This window comes from Agelaius phoeniceus, chromosome 10, assembly GCF_051311805.1.
Source record: "Agelaius phoeniceus isolate bAgePho1 chromosome 10, bAgePho1.hap1, whole genome shotgun sequence".
Classification (NCBI taxonomy): Eukaryota; Metazoa; Chordata; class Aves; order Passeriformes; family Icteridae; genus Agelaius; species Agelaius phoeniceus.
This window is the reverse complement of record NC_135274.1, coordinates 19122271-19145409: the sequence shown is the minus strand read 5'-3', so window position 1 is coordinate 19145409 and position 23139 is coordinate 19122271. Positions and strand designations below refer to the sequence as shown.

Sequence of the window (23139 nt, the reverse complement as noted above, 5' to 3'; positions counted from 1 at the left end):
TGCAAGTTTCCAGAGCTCACCTCCCCAGCCTGCCACAGACACTAACTCATCAGTTGGTATTGGAAAGTGTTCTCTCAATGCTGCTGACACGTGCAGCCTTAACTGCTTGGGCCTGCCCACATGCAGAGAGCTCCCTGAGTCATCACAGCCCAGCCCTGACTACAGTTCATCTCCTGGGTCAGACAGCCAAAAAGTCTAATGAGATCTTGGCTAAGTTTCACTGCTTTGGTCAAGTCTTGCTTTTTCCAAGCTCTGTTGTTTTGGTTTTCCATATTGATAAAGAGTTGTGAATGATGAATTTCTCATTAAATCAAGTTTCCTGGGTCTTAATTTTTATAAAAGATCCAAACTGTCCTTTTGGCAAGGTCAGGCCAGGTTTTCCAAAAGGCTCAGTTTAAACAGGAAGCAGATGGCCAAATACCCTCCAGGCTTTGCAAATTAAATAAACTGGCTTCTGAGTCAGTTACCATTTTCAGATATACTCTCCCATCCACTGAAGGCTGTTAACAGGAGCAGAACACAAAGAAAATGATTCTCTCTGCTAATATATTTCGTGACAGTTTGCCTAATAAAGTCGTGATTTAGCAACATGATCCATTATTGCTGCAAATGGCAGATTGGGCTCTTTGACAGAGTAATTACAGATAAGAACAGGTTGTGAAGCTGCAGATAAAAAGTGGGGGGGGGGGAAGGAATGGTAGATTGGTACAGCAGGACAGATAGAAAAAGTATTTTACTAGTGGTTCTTTATTCTTGAGTAATAACTGGTGTGTTAGAATAACCAGGCTTTCAGTACTACTCAACTTTGTGATCTAGTTCCCTCAACAGCTCCAGGAAACACACAAACCTCGCTAAGCACTCCTATGCTGTCACAGCTGTAGTCCATTAATTGGGAGTTTGGTTTTCAGGGAAAGGAAAGAGGCAGTAGTGATATCAAAGCTAGAATTTAACCACAAGAACCAGTACTCCTACCAGATCTCACAAGCTAAGCAGGGCTAAATCAGCACATGGGAAAAGAGATGACCAAAGTAAAATTACATGATTAAGGACACTGCCACATTACACTGCAGCCTTTTCCATGACCTCAGTGGACCAGGGAAGGCTTTGGAGAGTTTCCCTGTTCTTGGCATGGAGTAAGGTCTTGAGTAGTCTGGTAGGTGGAGGACCAGGACAAACAGGAGGCTGTTAGCAGGTAATACATTAATTATTACTAGACCCTGACACAATCAAACACCCAACTCATCAGACTTGCTATATAATTCCTACCATCTGCTCAGAGACCACAAGACAACCAGATCCTCTTAAGAAGTTTGCACACAGCAATAGTGGAGAGAAGTGTTTCTAATGAGTCATGTCCAGAGAAAACAAAGAGCCTTTGATTCAATCATTTTCCCCTTTCTTTTCTGCTTTCCTGCAAGGAAACATTGTGAGTTCACTGCATCTGTCTCAGCTGCCAGCTGTTACTAAAAGGGTGGTATCAACCAAAGAAATACTCATTTATGACAAAGTTTACAACAGTGGACCACTGACTTCCATCATCACTGGACAAATGCATTTGGGGTCAACAGGACTGAGCGGGAGAGCTTGACAAAGCCAGAGGCTGTGGAGTAACACAAACCAGAGTTAGTGCTACATCCTCTGGGCTCTGCACAGGCATGGAAGAGGTGACTGGCTGTGCTCTGGGGGCTGCAGCCTCCAGACTGAAAAAAATAACCCCATCTAGTATAAATCAGTGTATACCCCTGTTAGGAAGTTGTTCAGAGAAACATAATTTATGTGCACAACGCTCTACAAAAACATTGGAATTGTCTTTTACTGCCCAAGATGGTGACACCAAAGAACAGAAGGGTTTGTTGTTTTTTTTTCCAGACAGTGGCTACTGAGCTGCAACATTTCAATATGGGAAACCAGGAAATAGGCTAAGTATCAAATTTTCAGCCACCATGTAGGCAAGCACTGAAGCACCAAAATATTTGTGGTTGCTGGTACCTAATGAAAAGCAGCTAACAGCATGTTTGAGGAAAAGCTACAGAGCCATCTGGAAAAAAAATCTAAATCAAATGAGGTCATTTACATGTGAATTACTTTAATAAGTGAAATGAGGCAGAAGAGTGCCCAGTTTTGTCTTCATTGCATGAAAAAACCCAATCTTTTGCTAAAGGAAAAAGAAAGTTACATTATTTAGCGAAATGCATTTTTGAAAAGTATAGTAATGTCTGGCTTGCACCTAAAGTTCTCTTTGCAGGAGGCAATAGAGAGAGTAAGGAAGATTCCTGCTATGTTTTACCTATGACTCACCAGAGGTCACCAACAGAATAAGAGACTGGGCCAAAGGGGCTTCTAAGCCTTCCTTAACTTCTTCACATACTACCATGGGGATTTTGGAGTGGAGGCACCCAGATTTCCAAATTTATCTGTAAACTTCAGACTGAAATCAACTTAGAAACTATGAACTACACTGCCCTGTTTCATAGTGGGATACTGTTTCTGGACTGTACTGAGGAGATTTTGGACAAGCCTGAAAATTCTTAAAATGAGATTTGTTATTTAAGTAGATGGGAGCATGAAAGACACCTTCTCACTCTCCTTTGCTATTTGTTATTAGTACTTCTATGTGGATGAACCAGTTATTTGCTGATTCCTAACAAACAAGCCCCTCAACCTTGCCTTCTATGAAGAGTTATTTTTCAAGTCTTTAAGCTGCTCACATTTGAACAGCCTCATTTAAACACCTTTCTCATCACTTCCAAGAATAAAAGAATTAGATAAATGTGAAGGGTTGAATTTGCTAAAATAGCAGGTGAGAATACAGGCACTGCTGAAATTATGAGTCCATAAAGAAATATGAAATTCTTTTTTTGTGTCTACCCTTGACATTTTTATTCCTTGTTTAATGTTCTAGCTGATACTGGAAATGGGTTTTTTCTTCCTGTTTAGTAAACCACTTTCCATAAGTTGCTCATTACATGCTGTATTCAGCTTTTGCTATTGGTCCCAAATGTTGCAAGGTAATAGAGTTCAAAAATAGCAATCCTCCACATTTTACTGGGTAGGCAATTGCACATGAGGCACTCAGTTCTCAACAATTCCTACTTACCCTGCACTGAGCACAACAGTGGGATGAAAAGCGTTTGAGCAATTTAATGCAGTTACAGACCCTGTCCTGCCCAGAGGGTTGTGTTCATCAGGAATTCTGGGAAGGTGGGACCCCAATATGTTTTACTGCAGATGAGAAGGCAGTTGGTTCCCCCTCTGCTCAGTCAATACCTTCTGCCTAGTGCAAACCCTTTAGTCATTGAGCTTAGGAAACTGCCACAAGATCCTACCTGCAAGCCTCCAAAATCAAGTTTTAATACTCAGAGCCTCATAAAGAATTCTGTGTAAACTAGATTTGGATTTATTTTGGCAACTTGGAATGTATTTTAAAATGCAAAGGCACAGCCAGAATAGGGCCTGCCAAGCTGACCATTTCCAGAGCTGCGCTGGTGCACTCTCTGCACTCTATACCCACCAAGAGGGACAGGCTTTCCAAGAGGACCTTCTTATAACCTCAGCATTTTGTGCAAAATCATGATACTTCACTGTTTCTGTGAGGAACATGATAAGCAAATTCTGAATTGTCTTATTTGCAGAACAGACAGAAAAAGAGACAAAAGGAGTTGCCAGAGGCCATGCAGTCAAAGCAGAGACTGTTTTAGGACCTAGATAAGATTTTATCATCTACAGTATCCAAAAGAATGAATTAAATAATTTGCCAAATATTTCGGTATCAGCTCTTTCTTTGGGGAAGGAACTGCGTCACTTTGTGTGATTGCAAATTTCAGGCAAACAAAGGACTATGTAATAATCATATCTTTTAAAGATTAGAACCTTACATTTTAGCAATGAATCATTTCTAAAACAAAGGCAAATGAGGAAGAAGGGGGAGGTCATGAATAGATCTCTGATAGACCAAAATCTTTTCCCACAAACAAGATGCTTGGACATTGTGCAAAGATATGTAGTAAAAGTTTTGTTTAATTTCTTGCCCTCTAAATAGGTTCCTCCCAGCCCATTGTGGAGAACATGGAAAATTAACTTGCCCTAAAAAAGCAAGTACAACAGCCTGGCACTTTTCCATTCCATACACCATGAATATGTGACTGTAGCATTTCTCAGGAGCAATATGAAAATACTATTGCAACTCCTGTACAGAGCTGAAGGGTGACAGACAGCATGACACATTTCAGTATGTCTCCAAGAGAATCACAGAGTGTCATTACCAGCAACTTCTTACCTGACAAGATTGCAAATTGCCTGTGGAGCTGCTCTATTATATCCACTGCTACCAGCGGCCGTATCTCCTGCTGCATGATTTCATCTGTGCAAGGGAAAACAGAAATCTTCCGTGAGTTCATAAAGCCTCAATGACAAGTTTTTCCTCCTTTAAAAAAACCAGCAAAACAAAGATGACACTCAAAGCCTAGCCAGACTATTGCCTGAGCTATTATATGACTATTGTGGTAAAGATTATGGTACTTACAGAGTCTCCTCTTCAGCCTATTAACTTCATCTATTGCCTTGTGATTTCAGAGAGAGCTTTTCATAAACCAGCTCCAGTGGATTTGCCAGAGCTTGCCACAGGCTTGCTCAAGCTGACAGCTGCTCCTAACCACTTCAGGTTCCATATTAAGTCACTGCATTTGGCCTCCCACTACAGCAGTTTTTCAGTCTTTGAAGCAGTGAAGTCTACTCCACGTACATGGCCCTGTTCCACCCTGAACTCCCCGAGCTCTGCTGGAGGACTTTGTGTAGCCAGCCAATCCACAACAGTTTCCTTTCCCGATGCTTTTTCCGCTACAAGCAAATACATAGTAAAAGGAGGAAATAAGGGGCTGTGAGACTTTCTTCTCATGAAAACAAAGCCTGTTATTTTAACTAAGCCTGTTAGTTTAAACACTAAAAAGTTAAAAAGTAACTTGGCAAGCAGCTGAGCAAAAAATGACCTCAATTTTTGTGTGTGATCTATGGAGTGAAAAGCAATTATAGTTTCACATGAAGCTAATTTGATCTCTTTTTGTAACAGGTGCACCCAGTTACTTCCCCCACTCTTCACGCCAGTCTAAAGCAGCAACATTTTACAAAAAATATCTGCCAACTTAACTGGCAGGATCAAGGTTTATCCACACCTATTGGAACCACTCCTTTAGCCACTGTACAGAACAACCAGTCCTGGTGTTGTACAGATCACCTCTAAGTACCCAGACAGCAGGTGGAGGGAAGGAGGCTGGGTCCAGATGGACCACAGACCTCTCAGAGACTTGCCCAGCCCTCCAGGGTAACAAACCTGCCAGTAGTTAAATTTGTGTTTGATGTTTGCCAATGTGAAGACATCATTAATATTAACCAGTCTTGAGCAGAACAGAAATTCCACCACCCACCCAACCCCTATTTAGCTTTATTAGCTTGCTCTAAACATAGCTTGGTTTCTGGTTTCTAAATATCCTTTTTATTTAGAAGGTTTTTGTGATGTAAGGATAAAATGAAGCAAAAGAAACAAGAACTGCAGAGTGCCAGTTAGTTCTTATCAAATCCCCTGCCTGGGCAAGACAAACCTCATGGGATTGCTGTAAAAGCCACACTCAGGAGATGTTCAGATGATGAGAAAGGTGGTACAAAACACATTTGGCGACTGGGAATCACACATCCAATAAGTCAGTACAGTTCATACACTGACATGCTGGGCAAAGCAATTGCAGCAAAAGAAACTAGCAGGAGACAGAAAATCTGAGAAAACAAGGGAAGGTGCCTCACGAGCCCAATGGGCAAATCAGATCATGTGGCTATGAAATGTCAGCATCTGTAGCCACAGCACTGAAGGTCCCATTTGCACTTCCTCTAGGACAGTACTTAAAGGTATTTACTCCCCAACATGGAAGAATTTGTAATACCATCACAGCACGGACCTTGCAGTAGAAGTCCCAGTCCTTGGAAACATGATTGATTACCTGGGGCTGCTGGAGGAAGTTTTTAATCTTTGACTAGAAGAAAAGCTTGAAAAAAATCTTATAAGCAAACAAAAAGACACAAGTCTGGGTTTGTTTCAAAGCTTTGACATTTGCCTTGCACCAGTGAGCATTAATCATTTATATCTTCCACTAGCTTTATCCCAGGAAGCTCTGAAGCCTCTCTGGTCTGAACTGCAAGCCAGAAGGCAGCAGGAAGTGCTGCTCACTCTCCTGGATAGAAGTAAGGTACCATTTTTCTGTGGGACTGATATTCCAGCTGAGAAACCCCTTCTTCAGGGTGACATGAGCTGGTATTGAGCTGACAGCTACAGATTCATAGACACTTCAGAAAAACGTATTGATGATAGGCACATTTTAACACTACATGAGGTCAAGGGGAAGGTTTCAGGAAGCTGAAAAGCTGCAGAGCAGTCCTGTCCTCTGATAAAATCTGTATTTGTATAGGCATGCAACTCAAGATCTTATCAAAACATACACCAGCCAAGTGTCTGCAAGATATTTATTTTGGGAAACTTGACTCAGACATTTCCCACCTTCTGTGTGATTGCTCTTGTGGTCTTCACCTTTTTTTTTTTTTTTTTTTTTAAAGGCAGTAGTTATTCTTTGCCTCTGAAATTTCAAAAAGAAAAATTTAATTGTTTGGTGTTACATGAAACAATGCCAATCCCCCACACAGGTCATCAAAGATGAACATTTATCTATACCATACAGTCCTTCATTACTTGAATTAATTGAATTTGTCAGGACAATTTAAATATTAATAAGGATGTGATAAAGGAGGAAAAAAATAAAAGAAACAAGTCAGTTCATCTACTCTTGGTTGTCCTCTTAAATTATTATGAATTAAATTCTTAGCAGAGGCCAGTTTAAATGCAGAAGAATTAGGCCTTACAGTTTTGCTTCCCAAGGTTTTCTACCAAGGGGGAGGAAAAGAAAAGCAATTACTACAGCCATCTGTCTGGCACAGCTTCTCCTCCTTCCTAGCTCTCCAGGGAGGCTCACTGCAACTGTGCTATCTGATCCTCAAGGGGAAAGCCATTCAGTTATGCTTCATAATTCCTCATTCAACAATGCAACCTGCTTGGGCTTGCAAAAACACACTTATTCTGTGTCTCATCCAGCTCTGTGTGCTCCCACAGCAGGTCTGGAGGAGCTACACCAACAGCAGATGCTTAAAACCAACAAAGAATATCCTCTTGTTCTTTCCTTTCTTCTCTGAGCAGACACAAACTAGTTTACATGCTAATGGCAACTAATTGTTTCCAACAGCACTGGAAAGGTGACCTGCTGGAGTGAGGAACTGGGCTGCACCAGCAGATTAACACAGCAGTGCCTGTTGCTCCACCAAGGACAACTAAAGGCCATCAGCCACACCAGGACACTGGGGCTTCTTTGTTTTTAAGTGGCTGGAGGCTACAACTGCCTGGCCTTCTGCTGACTGCAGGAGAGGATGGCTTCAATCCCCCATGTGAAGCCACTGCTCTTGGAATAATGGGCTACAAATTTCCAGAGCAAAGTTCATGTCTTCTTAATGACAGCCTAATATGTAATTCACAGTGAAAGAAGATAGCTGACAGTGAAAGACAATCTTTTCTAAAATAGTAGAGTACATCAGCCTACTTCTACTTTGTGCAAGCTCTGTCAAAAGTTATGCTCAGAGTTTTCATAATTTTTTTGAGAAAAATCAGACTGCTGATATGATGGAAAAGGGTCAGACAGGATTAAGCATCAGGCCAGATATTTCTTGGTCAGATATTTCATTTTAAAAACGTGAAAGCCCATCTTACATTATGTGTTCTTATGCTCCTTAGAAAGTACCAAAAGGCAAATCCAAAGTTTGAAAGTGGCAGAATTCCTACAGTCCAGAACTTCTCCCAGGTCCTGAGTCTGCTTTGCTTGCCACAAATAACAGCCAAGTCCAGCAGAGCTAAGTTAGATTTCAAGAATTAAACACACTAAGGAAACAAATTTGCACATTTGACTGATAAGGTTTAAGCAGGCTAAAGGATTTGAAAATATTCTGTCCCACCAGAATTCCCGGTTCAAGTCCTTAAGCAAAACATTTCCCTTTCTGAAGGTCAAAAAGAACTTCAAGGTTATTACATCAGAGAAAGAATCTCTTAGTTTGGAATCCTTTTTTAAAATTTCTATTTATTTTTCTTTCTCACCATTCATGGCCCTTGTTTACTTTCTGAAAAGGTTTGTTTATTCCCTCAGCCCAGGCAGACAAACAGTGAGGTCAGTTACTGATACAAGATGCTGTGCTACAGATTGTTCTAAAGAGGAACTAAAAATCTAGCTATAAACAGAAGGGAAATCTCATCCTTTCTCTTATTCTTCTGCACATTCCTGCCACCTCTTTTTTTGCTAACCCATGTTGAGTCAACTGAAAACTAAGCCAGGAATAACATTATTGTAAATAAGGTGAAGCATCATTTCCTTAGTGATTGCTTCTGATCTGGGTTAGCTCTCTGCAAAGTTGCTTGAAGGGTACAAGTGCTGGTAATGCATAGGAGGGGTTGGGGGTGGCAAAGCCAGGACTACCCTTCCAGGAGAGAATCCCACTTAGGTCAGCTTAGAGCAAAAGCCAAAATGAAGTGTAGGTGGCTGGTATCAACTTTTCTCTCAGAGCAATTTTTCACCAAGCACAACTGTAAAACCTACAAAGAGTATTTGTTTAAAAGCAATTTCTCTTCTCATTAAAGCCAAGTTTCATAGCAGAGTTTGGTAGCCATCTCCCAAAGACTGAACCAAAGACTGGATCTTTCCAAAATATTTAAGTAACACTTGGTCATGTTTGGAAGTATCTTTTTAAGTTGGTGGATTTTTAGTTGCAACAGCAACCCAGTTTTGTGTACACTTAGATAGTAGAAATCTGGAGAAGCAAGGTTAGGAGCAAGATCCTGTCTTGAGTGATGCACTGCCAGCATGTTCCAGTCCCTTGAGAAGGGGACAGATTGAGGCCATGGTGTGGAAGGAATTGCCTTGCAAATTTTCCCAATCTCCATGAAAGGTTAGAAATGCACCTTTCTCTGAAGAGCTCAAAAACCTGTGAGTCCCAGTGTCTACCTGGGCAGAAGCTGAACTGGTGCCTGATGTGATTTTCTGTCACACAGCAGATGTGCTCTGAACTTTTCTCCTGACATCACACTGAGTCATGATTGGTATTTCCAAGGCATTCTATGCAGCTTAATGATGGAGGTACAGCTTTACCTGAGCCTGGCTCTACAGGCACATATTTCTGCTGATTTTAAGTCTTTCAGGGAAAACCGTTCAAATTCTTTGGTTCACTGCACTTTTCAATTAATCTCATTTACTAAATTTGATGCTCATTTTAACATAAAATTATAAAGTGGAGAGGTCACAGATTGAAAAGACCTGTTTAGAGGCTGTGTTTTCCTGTGCTCCAGGAGCGGTCACAGACTTTAGTAAGCTGTTTTTACAGGCAGGCACAGTACACATTAGGAGTCTACTGTGGTTGACTTATAAGGGGAAGAAAGTAGAGCTGTTCATATATAAAACTGAAATCTTGCCCTCCCAAATGGAAATGCACCCTCTAGGCATGATGTCAGCTGTCTAAGCCAATGTCAAAATATTTTGGAATACATTTCCTTGGATGAAGAAACAGATTTTGCTGCTTTTGCCATTTAACCACTTCTTCAAAAAGGTTTGAAGGAGGGTTTTTTGTTTGTTTTTAAAGAAGTCTTAAATTTGATTGGTAAATAGCAAAAAAATTAAAAGCTTTCTTCTGCATAGGTGAACTGTCATTTTAATTTACTGTTGGTACATTCTGTAAAAATACATTGGTGTGTACAAATTTATACTTATAGTCACACTTCAAGGATTTCAATGACTATTTACTGTCAGAACACACCATACATTTGTGCACACATCTAGGAATTCTCCATTAATAATCCCCATAAAAGCTAAATTTACAAACTAATATAAAATTCTCAAAGCACTCTCCACTGTTCAGTTCAATTCATATCCTAGCCTATTATGAAGACACTTCCTATAATACTGCTGTAAAATCGTAAGAGATAGATAAAAAATTATTAACAAATCTTCACTCTGCACTATGAATTATCCATAATCAGAAAAGATCTAAAGAAACACACCATACCACATCATCTGCTCAGCAAGATATTGCTTGATTTCACAGACCACCCCCTGGTGGGGTGATGCTACATCCTACTATCCACAAAACTGAAACTTCCCTAATAAAAGGCATTAAAGGCAAAGGTCTAATCTCAGCATTCAAGAAATAAATCCAGATTTATAGCGGCATGGGACAGCCTCTTGCCTAGTGCCTCAGTAGTAAAAACTTCTTGATAGTTTCTGATTTTTGCCAGAGAAAAGTTAATTCATCTTCTTCCCAAAATCTGTCCTTCACAACAATGCTGGATTGCTAGAACACAAATTCCTGCTCAGAGAATAGAAAAAAAGAACATTTCCATAATGTCATGTTAGAAACCATCGTGAATAACAAAACCCACATGTGGCAAACTGCAAAGCTAAAATATGCTCACTACAATGCCTGGACACTGAGCTAATCAAGAGATACAGCAGGCTGTACGGCAGACTCCATTCCATTCTCCCAGAGCTTTCCAGGAGACAGTTCCATAGCTGAAACTGTATCTTAGAACAATTCTAGCCACTGGCTCTGCCCTGAACTATTGCATCCAGCAAAATAATTTCAGAGCCTATTCACATAATTTCTGAGCTCAGGAGCTGAAGGGCTGGTTGCTTGCTCACTGCTGAACAGAGGCCAGTTAGTTAAAAAATATTTCCCTGGTTACTGTATTGGAGACAAACAGTGAGCCACAGCAGGCACCTCTGCTGCCAGCAGCACCGAGTGCAGCATCTCCGGGCCAAGCACTGCTCACAGCCCACCTCTGCCCGGGACAGCTCCCAGCCACCCTCCTGCAGCCTTCTCCAAGCTGTCACCAGCAGCCCAGCTCAGAAGCCCAGCAAAAAGCCACAGAAAGACAGGGCAAGGAGCGATGGCTCCCCTGCATCCCCTGCAGCCACTCACGATCCCTCCCCGGTGAGGCAGCGCGGCTCCTGCAGTCCCGCCGTGGCAATGAGCTCACCGAGGCACAGGGCAGGCAGGCAGGCAGGGAGGGAGGGAGGGAGGGATGGAGAGAGGCCGCACTCCCTGCGAGTAATCCTGGATCCAACCAAGGCTGCACCCAAGGGCTGAGCCTCTGCTGGAGGAGTCTGCACAAAGTGCTTCGGAACAGCTGCAGGGCAAAGCACAGCAGAGAGCTCTGACTGCGCCAGGGCCAGGTTTAACCCTGCTCAGGTACAGCCGCCTCTCCCTGCTCGGACAGCTCTTCACTCGGGCCCCTCCAAAGGGACACTTCGGTGGCTTTCACAGCCTGGCACAAACAATAAAAGTACAGCCCAAAAGACAACAAAACAGATTGACTTGCTCAGAGTGAGGCATGGAAAGGGCTTTCATTAAAATAACTTTAAATAGTAGGGTATTCAGGGCCAAGGGAAACCAGCAGTGCTGCTGTGAATTGCTGTCTCGAGCACTATCCCGAAGGCACACCCACACATCAGAACACAGCGCTGTTATTTAAAGACAAGGGAGAAGACTGCACGAGACCTAAGAATTTGGTAGGAAACATGACCTCAGGTTTTGAACAGGGGAGTAATCATTTTGACATATTTAGTTCAATGAATACTTCAGAACACAACTTTTCAGTGCATGAAAGGAGTACACATGTGGCTTGAAGAAGGTGACATCACACCTACAGCAGTCTGAAGCAATACTGGGAAGCAACATTAACATTAGGTTAACTCATAAAATTTACTGTCCCTTTACTGCCACAACCCCCCACAGCTCAGTAACTTTAGATACAAGTCACTCTTCACCCAGGCTACAGTAGCTGTCCCCTAGGATGTGTGATGCAAAATGGTAATACCTTGTTTGTTCTGTGTCTTCAGGCTCCAAAAAGACAAGTGTCATTCATTCTATAGATAGGGAAATTGAGGCACAGGGATAGGAATCCAGTCAATCTCAGTTTTCCCCAGCAGTAAATTGAGGAGCAGACCAAAGTTGTTTCTACAGACAGGCTACTGGACAGTGGATCTCTCTTAAGGTTAATACACCCAGGATTACCATCCTTCTCCCATCAGCTAACCAACACAAACTATGACAATGCTTATAGTATAGCATGAGAAAACTAACAGGGTTTTCTATGTAGTTACAAATAAATGCCAGATTTAAGCAGAACATCACCATGCTTGGTACAAGATACACCTGAGAGCTTATGACACCTGCAGCTTTACAGACAGACGCTACTTGGTGGATAAAGGTACAGAAGGAGAGTGGCAAGATGCATGGATTTTACACTGCACTTCCTTTCCCAGCTTGCCAGACAAGTGAATTCACCAGCTGCAGTGGGTGTGCAATGTTACTCTGCTGCCTGTACCAGTATAAATGTCCATATGTAACCAATGTACAAGATCTGTCTCTCATTCCAGACATGTTTTGCTCTCCTGGGAGCTTCCCCTCCCCTCTGCTTGTGCAGAATGAACAGACCACAGCCCTGCTGGCCACTGAGCCCAGCCCAGCCCCGGGGCAGCCCAGACAGCAGCAGAGCCTGTGCACAGCTGGTCCCCAGCCAGGTGTGGGGTAGCTCACGGCCCCCTCCTGGCACCATCCCTAACCTTCCTGCCCGGGAGCACAGAGGGACAAGTGTCACATCGGACCCAGTGGCTGATCAATGTGCCAGATGATTACAGTCTGAAAAGCACTTTAACCCTGTGTGTAGAGATGCTCCAGAAGTAGCAGACCCAGTTAGTTAGAGGATGAAATACTACTCTGCAAGTGAACGGAAATTACTAATCTAATGTGGATTCAGGATATAAGGAGAGCAATGAACTCACCATGGAAGTGGCACCAAGAAATTCCTCAGGCCAGTGCATTCTCCTTGGGCAGTACTTTAAGTTTCATAAGCTAAATTTACACGTCAGACATTTTTTCATTTGGGTAATTAGTACAGGTAATTTCAGTGTGCATTGGCAAAATGGCTTTGCCAAGCTGAAAAGGCTTAGTTGTGCCTCTCTCAGCAGAACAATATTTTGTACTATCCAAATATTGTCTCACCAGCCCATAGAATAGGGTAATACTGACATTTCAGTTTTTGTTACTGGGAAGCAACTGTATTACACATTTAAGTTTACTTAAAAAATAATAATATTCAAGCACATCATCCTCTCTGGCTACAGTACATCTCAGTTTCATTGAAATAACTTGCACCATGTCAGCATCTGTCTCCACACGTTCATGTGCTCATATCTGTGGGTGTGGGCCTCAAAAAGCAAGACAAGGAATGGCTCATACCCAAGTGCCTCTAACTCAGAGATCATCTTCCCAGATTCTTTCACTGCAGGTCCAAAGAGGACCACTAGGTTCATTGTGTTTGACTTGTTGAACACACAAGATGTTCATGGCAATTGGATTAAACTAGCATTTTAGAAAGCTCTTTAATCTTATGTTAAAGACTTCAGGCAACTGCAAATCTACTGCTTCCTCTAGAGAAGGCCTAACACAAAGAAACTGGATTGTGTTTTACAGCTCCCACTTTGACTTACAGGCCACTGATTTTTATTGTGCTTTTGACTTGAAAATTTAAGTTTCCCCTCCTTTCATCCATTCTCTGACAGATGTCAGTTCTTGAGCCTAGGGGTAAAGTCAAGGGAAAATGGAACACAGTTTCCCTTTACCCCTTCCCATTTCACCTCAGCTTTTCCCAATGCTAGCAAATGATGACCTTACTAATTTACAGTATCCCAATTTAAAAATCAAGTCTGCACTCCTGTAGACCTCCTCAGAGGCATCCCCAGAAGCATACACTGTCATACACTGTCTCAAGGTATGACTCAGGAGTTTAGACAAGTAGCCTAAACTGAGCAATCCCCAGCATAATGACTCATAGGCACAGGTTCTGAATATAAATAAGGCATTGACTCTGTGCAAAATAAAGATGCTGGGATATTCCAGCTTAGAAAATGGTGGGAAAAAAAAAAAAAGCTTGGTCAATAATTCTTGTCTGTTGTAAGAGCCTGGAGGATTTTTTTTTCCCCTTGAAAAATGGAATTAACTAATAGGATCAGAAATTTGTGCAACAAGACACTTGGCATAGTCCAAATATTCATATATAGCTGGGCTGCTCCAACCAAGCATTTATTTATCATTACTTTATACTTGATCCTGAGTATCTCTAGTAGATAATGTGGTGAAGAAGCAAAGTCCATGTCTTAGAAAAGTCACTGGTCAGGCTAATCCATAGCAAGATTCAGGTAATAAAGCTGCAGTACAATTTGTATTTAAAAAATCAATACATTAGCACAGCAGAATTGGGTCTTTAAGTGAGGCGTGAAGCAGCAGAACTGGCTGAATTTGGAGAATAAGCTCTGTGGGCATAACCAGGCTGAGAGCTCTGCACAGGCACTCTCCAACCTCCCAGCACACTCCGCACCATTCTCCCCTGAAATCTTCTCCCCAGGCAGTTTACACTACAATTTAGGTAATAAAGAAAAGCAAACTGGGCTATTATATTGTGGTAATAAGTCCCACAAGTTAACCAAACATTGCCAATTATAGCAATCTGTCTATCCATGTTTAATGCTTTTCCATTTTGCTGAGTTGTTTCTTGTTCCGGTATCATGGGAGAAAGGGAAAAACATAAATACCCACAAGGCCTCTGCTCTAACTTGCCCTCTGAGAATTTGTTCTCTTGATCTTTGCAGTACTACATCTCTCTCAGAATTCTTTTAAATGAAAATCAAGCTGTGCCTTCACTATTTGTCTCATAATTGTCTGGACTTTTCTGATAAGGTAAACAGGGTGTTAGTATTTCTCCACCACAGCAGAGCACGCTGCATATGAATGGGAACAGGTGAAAAGAAACACAAGCATCTAAGATAATTGTCTTTTCTCAGAAAAACCTCTGTGGAAAACAGAATATTTTATTTCAGCTATTCTATATGCAATGAGAGCCAGCTGAAAAAAGTTATCCCAGGTCCCCTAGGTAGCATTTTTTCCTAAAGAGAAGAAGAAATACTGAATGCAGGTAGAACCAGAACAATTTTGAGCAATACACATGGAGCCACTGTGACTGAGTCTCAAGGGATTTAGAAATACCTTCCACTTACACTTCAGATTTTGGTCTTCACATGAAGTAGCCACTTTCTCCAGTAACCAGCACTTTTGTGGAAAGGTCATTCATTTGAAAAAGGAAAGCATTTCTCATTTATTTTACTACTAAAGTTGGAGAAGCTCCAAAAAGTCCAACAAATTTCAGTCCCAATTCATTTCAGATGGGATTTCCTTCCAGAGATAGCACCATAATTCCTTAACCACTCCAGTACTTGAGTCCCTTTTCCTCCCTGAACAGATGGATCTGAAGAATTGGTTTTCAAGTCCAGCAGTAACAGAGACACAGCAGCAGGACTGAGTACAACCTCCCATCACTGCTGGACAGACAAAACTGCAGCATTCCTCTGTCCTACAGAGGACAAAAGCAGAAACACTGCTAGCACAACAGACAGGTCCCCATCCTACTGGCAAGGAGCCTCCTGCCTGGTTTTGCAGTAACAGCAAAATCCTGAAAAGCCTCAGTAATAAACTGCATATCCCTTAGTGTCTGCAGATTCACTACTCTGATTTAAGCAGCCACCAGCCTTGAGTGCAGATGAAAAACACACATTTATTCCCCTAAAAATATAAAATCCCCTTGCAGCCCCAAGCTCCACAGCATGCAGAGACAGTCATAGCCAGCACAGGATCATTCATCCATGTAACAGCCCCGTGGGTACATGATCCCCTTGAGGACTTGAGCATCACAACAAGACAGGCTAACTAGGAGCATTTGGGGACAAAGGGGCCAGTTTGGCAAGAGGTGTCCTCAAGCATTAAAGGAGTTCACCAGCACCAGGGTGACATAAATAGTCAGGTCTGTGCTGAAAAGACATGTGAGCCACTGTGCAAGAATGATGCATTTCATGGCAAGAGGCTGTGCTTTGCTTCAGCTTCAGTATCTGTTTTGTGAGGAACTGAGGGCACTCCAACAATGATCAGCCCTGGACTGGGGTCCCTGCCACATCTCTGCCTGGCTTTCTGGGGTCTCCTTCCCTTTGGTTCTCATGCTGTGCTATAACCAGCACCTTGGAGCTGCAGCTCCCAGTCTCAAGGTCACATAGTGGCATTCAAAATAGCACCATTTGTACATCAGACCCCAGAGGGCCCTGTAGGCAGCTCATATAGCCTGTTACAGGGAGCCAGGGCTGTGAAGCTCTCAGCAGGCATTATGTGCCCATAAGGAAACTGCCCTTCAGCTGGCCCCTCACAGCAGCACTTCTTTTTGTGACCATTCACTATCTTTATCCCTTTACCTGAACAGAAGCCTACTACCACACCTCTAACCATTTATCAGAACAAATCACATTGATTGAAAGAAAGCCTTGAAACTTGCATGGTCCAGGAATGTGGAAGATCAGACTGGAAGTGGAACACAGGAACTGGAATGGCTTGGCACAACACTGCATACTGTGGGGTACTGCTGATAAAAGGCAGGTAACCTGGAGGCCACTGCAAGCATGTGGCCTCTATTTTTGCTGTAGTTACCTGCATGCCTTCCATATCTTCCCATTATGATATCTAATACACAAGATAAAATTGCAACAGAATATTCAAAAGGCTCCACAGGCATGGTCTGTGTGTGTGTCCTGGGGATGGACAAGGTGAAAATTGCTCCATATTTTGGAGTGCTTGAAGTACTGAGTAAACATCAGCCAATTGGACCTTAGCAACACTCCAGCTCAACCTTTACACTGCAGAAAGGGTACTTCCTCTAAAATGATGGTAAGCCAGAACATGGCCCAGGGATCCTGCATTGCCACTAGGCTCAGAGAAAGCCAGCCTGAGAAAAAGGCAGTCAATGAGTCTTTGCTTGTAGGACTAGGTGGGGCAGACAGAATCCAAGTTCTCTGGGACAGATAATCTTTTTGCCTCTCCATTTATGCAGTACAGACAACTAAGGGAAACTGGTCTAGTCATCAAAGTAGTAATATGAACTAGTCACAGCTACATCATCAGGATCCACTTTTTATGGAGGCAGCTAATTCTCATTCCTACTTTACAGATAAGAAAACACAGGCCAAAAAAAAACCTCACAATGAACACAAGGTCAGAGTCAGTTCAGAGCAGGAGAAAACAACCCACACAATGTTTTTATGAACTCCTGTGCCACCTTGCCAGCTCCTTAGCTCCCCTTCTGTGTCAGCACACACAGAGCTGCCCCAGTGTGTTCTCACAACTCACATAGCTCCAATACCTGCAGGTGAAGGCACCTTGTCCTCAGCAATAACTGAACTTCTGCCCCTGTGGCAGCTTTGCTGGAAGAATTTAATACTAAAGCAGAGAATATGTTTTCTGCCTCACAAAATGACAACAGGCTCAGGCTGATCTGACATGCTCTCTGTTTCCTAGCAAAAAATTATTTTCCAAGGGATTTCCACCCATAATACTATGCCAGGTAGTCTCTCAGCATGAGAGGCAGAGAAGGTGTTTCCCTGGGAACAGTAACCATGGCAAAGCCCTTACCAGTCTCTTCCCGTCTCTACTACAGGAAGAAAAAGAGCAGCAGATGCCTGAGCTCTGCCTCCAGCAGGTCCACAGGCCCACAAAGCCATAAGCAACCTGATCAAACATTCAGGAAGGAACTTCAATGAATCCACTGTCTTTTACTGGATACCAGACATTTCTGCCCTGCCGCGCTGAACTCGGAATGCCTCAGTACAAAGAGTGCAACTGGAAACATCACGTTACTGAAAGGTCAGCCAAATACAACAATGCATAGGTAGGCACTGAGCCCAAAGATCAGCATGGATGGATCGCCCATAGAAGCAGAGGTACAATGGACTGGCTTTGCACTTTTCAAACCCTGACATTGTGCATGCATTACAGTCCTGTTAAAGAAAGCATCTGCAAAGCCCAGTGTGTGAGCAGTGGCTGCAGCCAATACCCTGCTTCTGAGCCACCTTTTTCTACAGAATATTCTCGATTTACCAGATCAAATGCAACTCTCTTTGCTGAAGAGCTAATTAAATCATAATAAACAATTTAACTTCCAAGTCATATTGCATGCTTTTGGGAGTCTTCATCATGCACTAGTGAATGCCTTGTAAATTTCTGGATATGAGGTTTACAAAGTATTTATTCAAGTTAACAGGGAAAATGAAGGGGGGCTCTTTGAAAAATCTTCCTCTCAATGACACGGAGAAAAAGTGTTCTATGATTCAGCAATCTTGATATGTGAATAGACAGTCAACAGCCTAGATTTCAACTGCATCACTCCACTTCAGAGTTAGCATGCAGTTAGCACAAATTGCTAGGTACCAGTACCTTATACTAGCAGCCCCCTGAGAGTGGAATACTGCCCTGTACCTGGGCTGACTCACACAGAGCACAAAAAACTCTGTTGTGCTACTTTCCAAATACAGTGAAACCAAAATCTTTACAGAGAGGAAGATATTGACCTTCTACGTAGTAATTCAGGAGCACAGGGTGACAGGGTCAGCTGGGTCATGACACCCACTGTTCCAGCTCTTTACATTTATTTTTAAGAAATATTTTCCATGCACAACAGATACCTACTCCTGACATATACAGAAAACTCAGTGTCTTACACTCGAATGAAATAAACATTTATTCAGAACTAGTCTAACATTCATTTTAACTCCTTTAGGTCAAATCACTGCAAATATCCCAGAAATATACAGCCAAGTCAAACACTGCAGTCACACCTGAGGTGATACCCAAATCCAGCCAGTTGCCTTTAATTATCACTGACTCCTCAGAGAAAGCATTAAGAATATAATCTCTTTTTGCAAATTGCCTGGGGATGCAATGCAATTACCACTAGGAGAAGATGCTATTTTGTTTAAAGATGCTACACATACCTTTCTTTGCCATGCGCTCCAGCCTAACGCATCCTCCTATAAAATCATGGTAAGATTTCATTTCACCTTCTGTTATCCGGACAGCAGTGAAAGGCAGATTCCTGAGGACCTGTTGTCCACATTTCCGACACCGAGAAGCCATTGCCACAGCTCAGGAGACTCCTGTCAGGAATCTGCTCTCTGTTTGCTGGAATCCAGCCTGATTCTTCAGCTGTCAGTCCAGCCTGGTGACTTTATCCCACTTAGTTCATTCAAGGTCACCCTCGCCAGCAGGATGTTCACCATTGCAATTGGCTAAGACTTTTATAGGCTTACTGACTGTGTTTGTTTCTCCCTCCTTGCCTTCAATATCAGTTTACTTTAATCTCTCATTCAGAATGAAAGCTGTGAACCTCAGCGCAGCCCATGCCCTGAATGGCTTCCTTATCATTAATTTAAAGCTGTCTTATAAGCAACAATGAAGAGAGAAGATCCCAGAAGCACATTGCAAGATCACAGAACGACTCTTAATGAGCATGCCAGATATGTTCACAAAGAATTCTTCTTTGAGAAAAGGGTTTTCTTCATGATTTTTTTTCCTTTCAGGCTTATGATTTTATGAGTCTTCATCTCTGAGAACGAATTTTTTTACTTCTGCATTTCAGCTTGGACGGTGCAAGGAGACTGCTCTGCAGAGCTGCTCAACCAATTACTCACACGTCTGGCAGTGGCACTGGGAGGCTGCAACTGTACAGAAAAGCCCTCTGCTGCTGTGCACAGTCCCTGCTCATAAGATCTGATAATCGAAATGAACAGAGTAGCAAATGGAGGACAAGGGAAATATTGTTGGCAGACATGCTCTGCTAGCTGTGCAACCCCCCAACTAATTTTTTTTAAACAAAGAAGTCGGATCCATTAGTTAGACACCAAACTCAGATATTTGAAACATTCATTTAGAAATCCTCCTTGGAAGGAGCTGGATATTTAAGCTGACTTTTTTTTTCCCTTTTAACAATTACAATAACACCAATCACTGGTTAGAGAGCCTTATGAAGAAACTAGTTTTTGGGGAATTGAGTGCAGAGAGCATTCAATCCTGATACAGTGAATTAAAAAGGAGCTTTCCCTAGGATCGGCAGGGGACTGCACAGGAGATGCATAACAGGCACAAGGCCAGCACTGGTGACAGTGCAAAGAATACAGTGAGAACCCAATGAATCAGGGCTGAGCTGCCACCCAGAGCTCAACTGCAGTGACCTGAGCACACAATGAGTTTCCTGCAAGGATCTTACACACAGTTTGAGAACCTTTGCCTTCCTATGCCTCAGTCACTAACACCTGTTGGCACTTTACACAGTGCCAGAACATCCAGTTCAGCTCGTGGCCTGCTCAGGTCACAGCTGATTCCTAGATGTGGAGTGGGAAAGCAGAAGGCTAATTAATCCAAATCAGAGAATGACCTAGAGGGGACAAAGATGTCAAGGAGAAAAAAGCCTCCTCTGGTGCCATTACTAAAATGCTGAATAACTGGATGGACTGCACTGAATGCCTGTAAGCTGAAATATAGAGAAGTCAACTCACCTGCCCCTACTTCTTTCCCATTCCATGAACTTGCAGCTTCTCCCCAGCCAGCTTTGCTGCCTCATGCACACAGGGAGAGATGTTTAAGCTTCCTAACCCAGCACACACAAACTGGCCATATAGTCAAACAGCTACCAGACTTGAGAACTGAGTCTCAGAACCTCTTCTTTTGATGAAATGAAGCTATAAAGGACAATTCCACTCTTAAAGGTAAAAGATTTTACTACTCTCATCTCCAAATTTGGTATGTGGTATGAAGTTGTTCACTCTCCTGCTCTTTGTCTTTGCCAAAACCCTGCCTGCAAAGTGAGAACACTGATGTACTGAACTGTTGAATAACCTGATTCATTAGCATTTGTAAAATATTTATTAGAGCTTCCATAGAGCAATCCCTAGGGGAGAGCAATATTTTACAGATAGGGAGACCAGTGGCACAGAAGGCAGAAATACTTTGTAGAAAACTGTCATGATGAGATAAGAAAACTAGAAACACAACCCTGCAGTTTTATCTTTAAACATTTCCTCCCTCTTCTCTTTCATTACAAGGGTTCAAGGTGTCCTTCCTTACACGGACAAACATGATATACCTTGGCAAATAAACTTTTCTGACAACATATCAATGTCTGACATACACAGAATAATTGCACTTCAACCCTGCACACAGGCATAAACAAGGAGGGAGAATCCAGAATTTGTGGAAATATATTTCAGTCTCCCACCCTTCGCTGCCCCCCACCAGTATCTACATGGCTTAGGAACAGGAGGATCTGTGACATGCTGCATTCCAAGGGGGAGACTTGATGCTGGAAGTGGATGCAAGAAGAAATCTGCCCTAGATGTGAGCTTTGGAAGCACAGGTAGCCACACAGCACACAACAGGGAAATGATCTAAAATAATTTCCCAGTCTTTCCCTAGGAAAGCCTGATCCATTACAATACTAAACACAAACCTCTGCTGCCTGGGGTACCACTGCCATCACCCAGCTCCAGACACAAAAATAAGCTGGCTGCAGCTGCTACACATTTAGCAACAAGGCACATAAGGGTCATCTCAGGGACTGAGTGCTGTGATGGATGGACAGAAGGATCTGTTTGCTCTACTGTAAGTTTCATTGCAGTCCCATTCACAAGCTGGGCTAGCTTCTCCTGACACATATGGAAAATCTGACATGGGAACACTGACATGGGAACACTGTTTCCTACTACAAAAATGACCTCTTCTGTACTGCTCTGGCTGTGTCTGCACAGGAGCTGCAGTGAAGGCTTGCAGGAATTCTTCTATGCCTTGCAGGAATTCCTGCCTTGCAGGAATTCTTCTATGTAACATGTTACCAAACACACACTCTGTGTGGATGATGGGGAATTCACGAATTTCCTCCATTAGCTGAAAGGTACCAGTCTGTTTGAAAGAAGAAGGTTGTAGTGCAGGGAACAGGTACAGAAAATGGTAGGCATGCTTCCCTGGGTCTTCTCCATAATAACACAGAATGCAAGGGCATTACTTTCCTGCTGCTCTAAACACCCTTAGCAAAATGATTGGAAAATTGGTCATGAATTGCCAGCATTGCCTAGCAACATAATCTGGGTTGGTCTGTCAATGAATAAGCAAGTAAATAAATGTAAGAAAGTGTCATCAGAAATTAAAAATTTTGAAAAAATAAAGAAAAAAACCCACCCCACAACCCATGACCCAGATACCCTCAGTTGCCATTACCCAAAACAGCCTGCAGAACTGCACTAGTTCCTAGTTTCATTAGAAATACCAGTTTGCCTTGGAATTGATGCTTGCTGGAAAGTGCTTGCTGCCATGACTGTGTGACCAGAGGATGGCAACAAATTTAAAGTCAGCTCAGTTAAATCCGCTTAAGCCCCATATCTCTTCTCATGAAACAAGATGCTTCTGCCTCAAAAAGCAGTGCTGTGATGGTTGGTATCACTGTTAAGCACAAAACATGCAACAAACACATTGGATCTCAATGATGCTGAGCCCAAGGGACATAATTTCTTGTGAAGAATCAAAATTTGAGTTTGGGAACAGCATTATGTGTCAGAGGAAGGAGTAAGAGGAGTCTGCTTCTGCTGCATGTGTAAATGAGGCAGCTAGAAAATACCATAAAACACTTGCTGTTTGCAGCTTACCCCACACAGTCATTAAAGCAATTGAGGGGAAACAGGCATCGCTTTTCCATCAGAGCCTTGCAAGAACCATTAAGAAAATTTAGTGTAGAAGAGACTGAAAAAATTACCTCTCTTATCCACCAACATTTTAGACAACAAAACATAAAAACCCAACAGCAAAAGGTGTCTTATTTATTCATGAAGACCAGCAGCTCCCCCCATGTAGTATGTAGTATTCCAAAAATCTAAGAAATAAGTAATCTAAATCCAATGCCACTATAAAGACTGATACACACAGAAGCTAAGAAAATAATATATATTTCTTTCCTGAAACCCCAGCTTCACATTTTCCTATTTCATGATGTTTCAGCTAATGTTTTAACTAATCTTTCATAGCTATGCTGAAACACATTTTCATTTTGCATATAGCTCAATAACCTTCCTTCTGCCTCCCCATCTCCCAGATCTTGAATCT

General features: G+C 42.4%; 1 protein-coding gene across 5 annotated transcripts in view; it reads right to left on the bottom strand.

Moving 5' to 3' along the window:
* The window catches only part of MCF2L2 (MCF.2 cell line derived transforming sequence-like 2), a 152917-nt gene that overhangs the window by 112997 nt on the left and 16781 nt on the right, over positions 1 to 23139 (bottom strand). For 2 of the 5 annotated variants that reach the window (XM_077184086.1, XM_077184087.1), the window contains exons 1-2: positions 18987 to 19678; positions 4277 to 4360 (exon numbers count right to left, since the gene is read on the bottom strand). In XM_077184086.1, coding sequence (XP_077040201.1) covers positions 4277 to 4360; positions 18987 to 19128 — 226 coding nt within the window. In that variant the 5' untranslated portion in view covers positions 19129 to 19678. Of the gene's footprint in view, positions 1 to 4276; positions 4361 to 18986; positions 19681 to 23139 lie in introns of those variants that run through there. The other 3 variants (XM_077184088.1, XM_077184089.1, XM_054639104.2) reach the window with 3 other exon arrangements.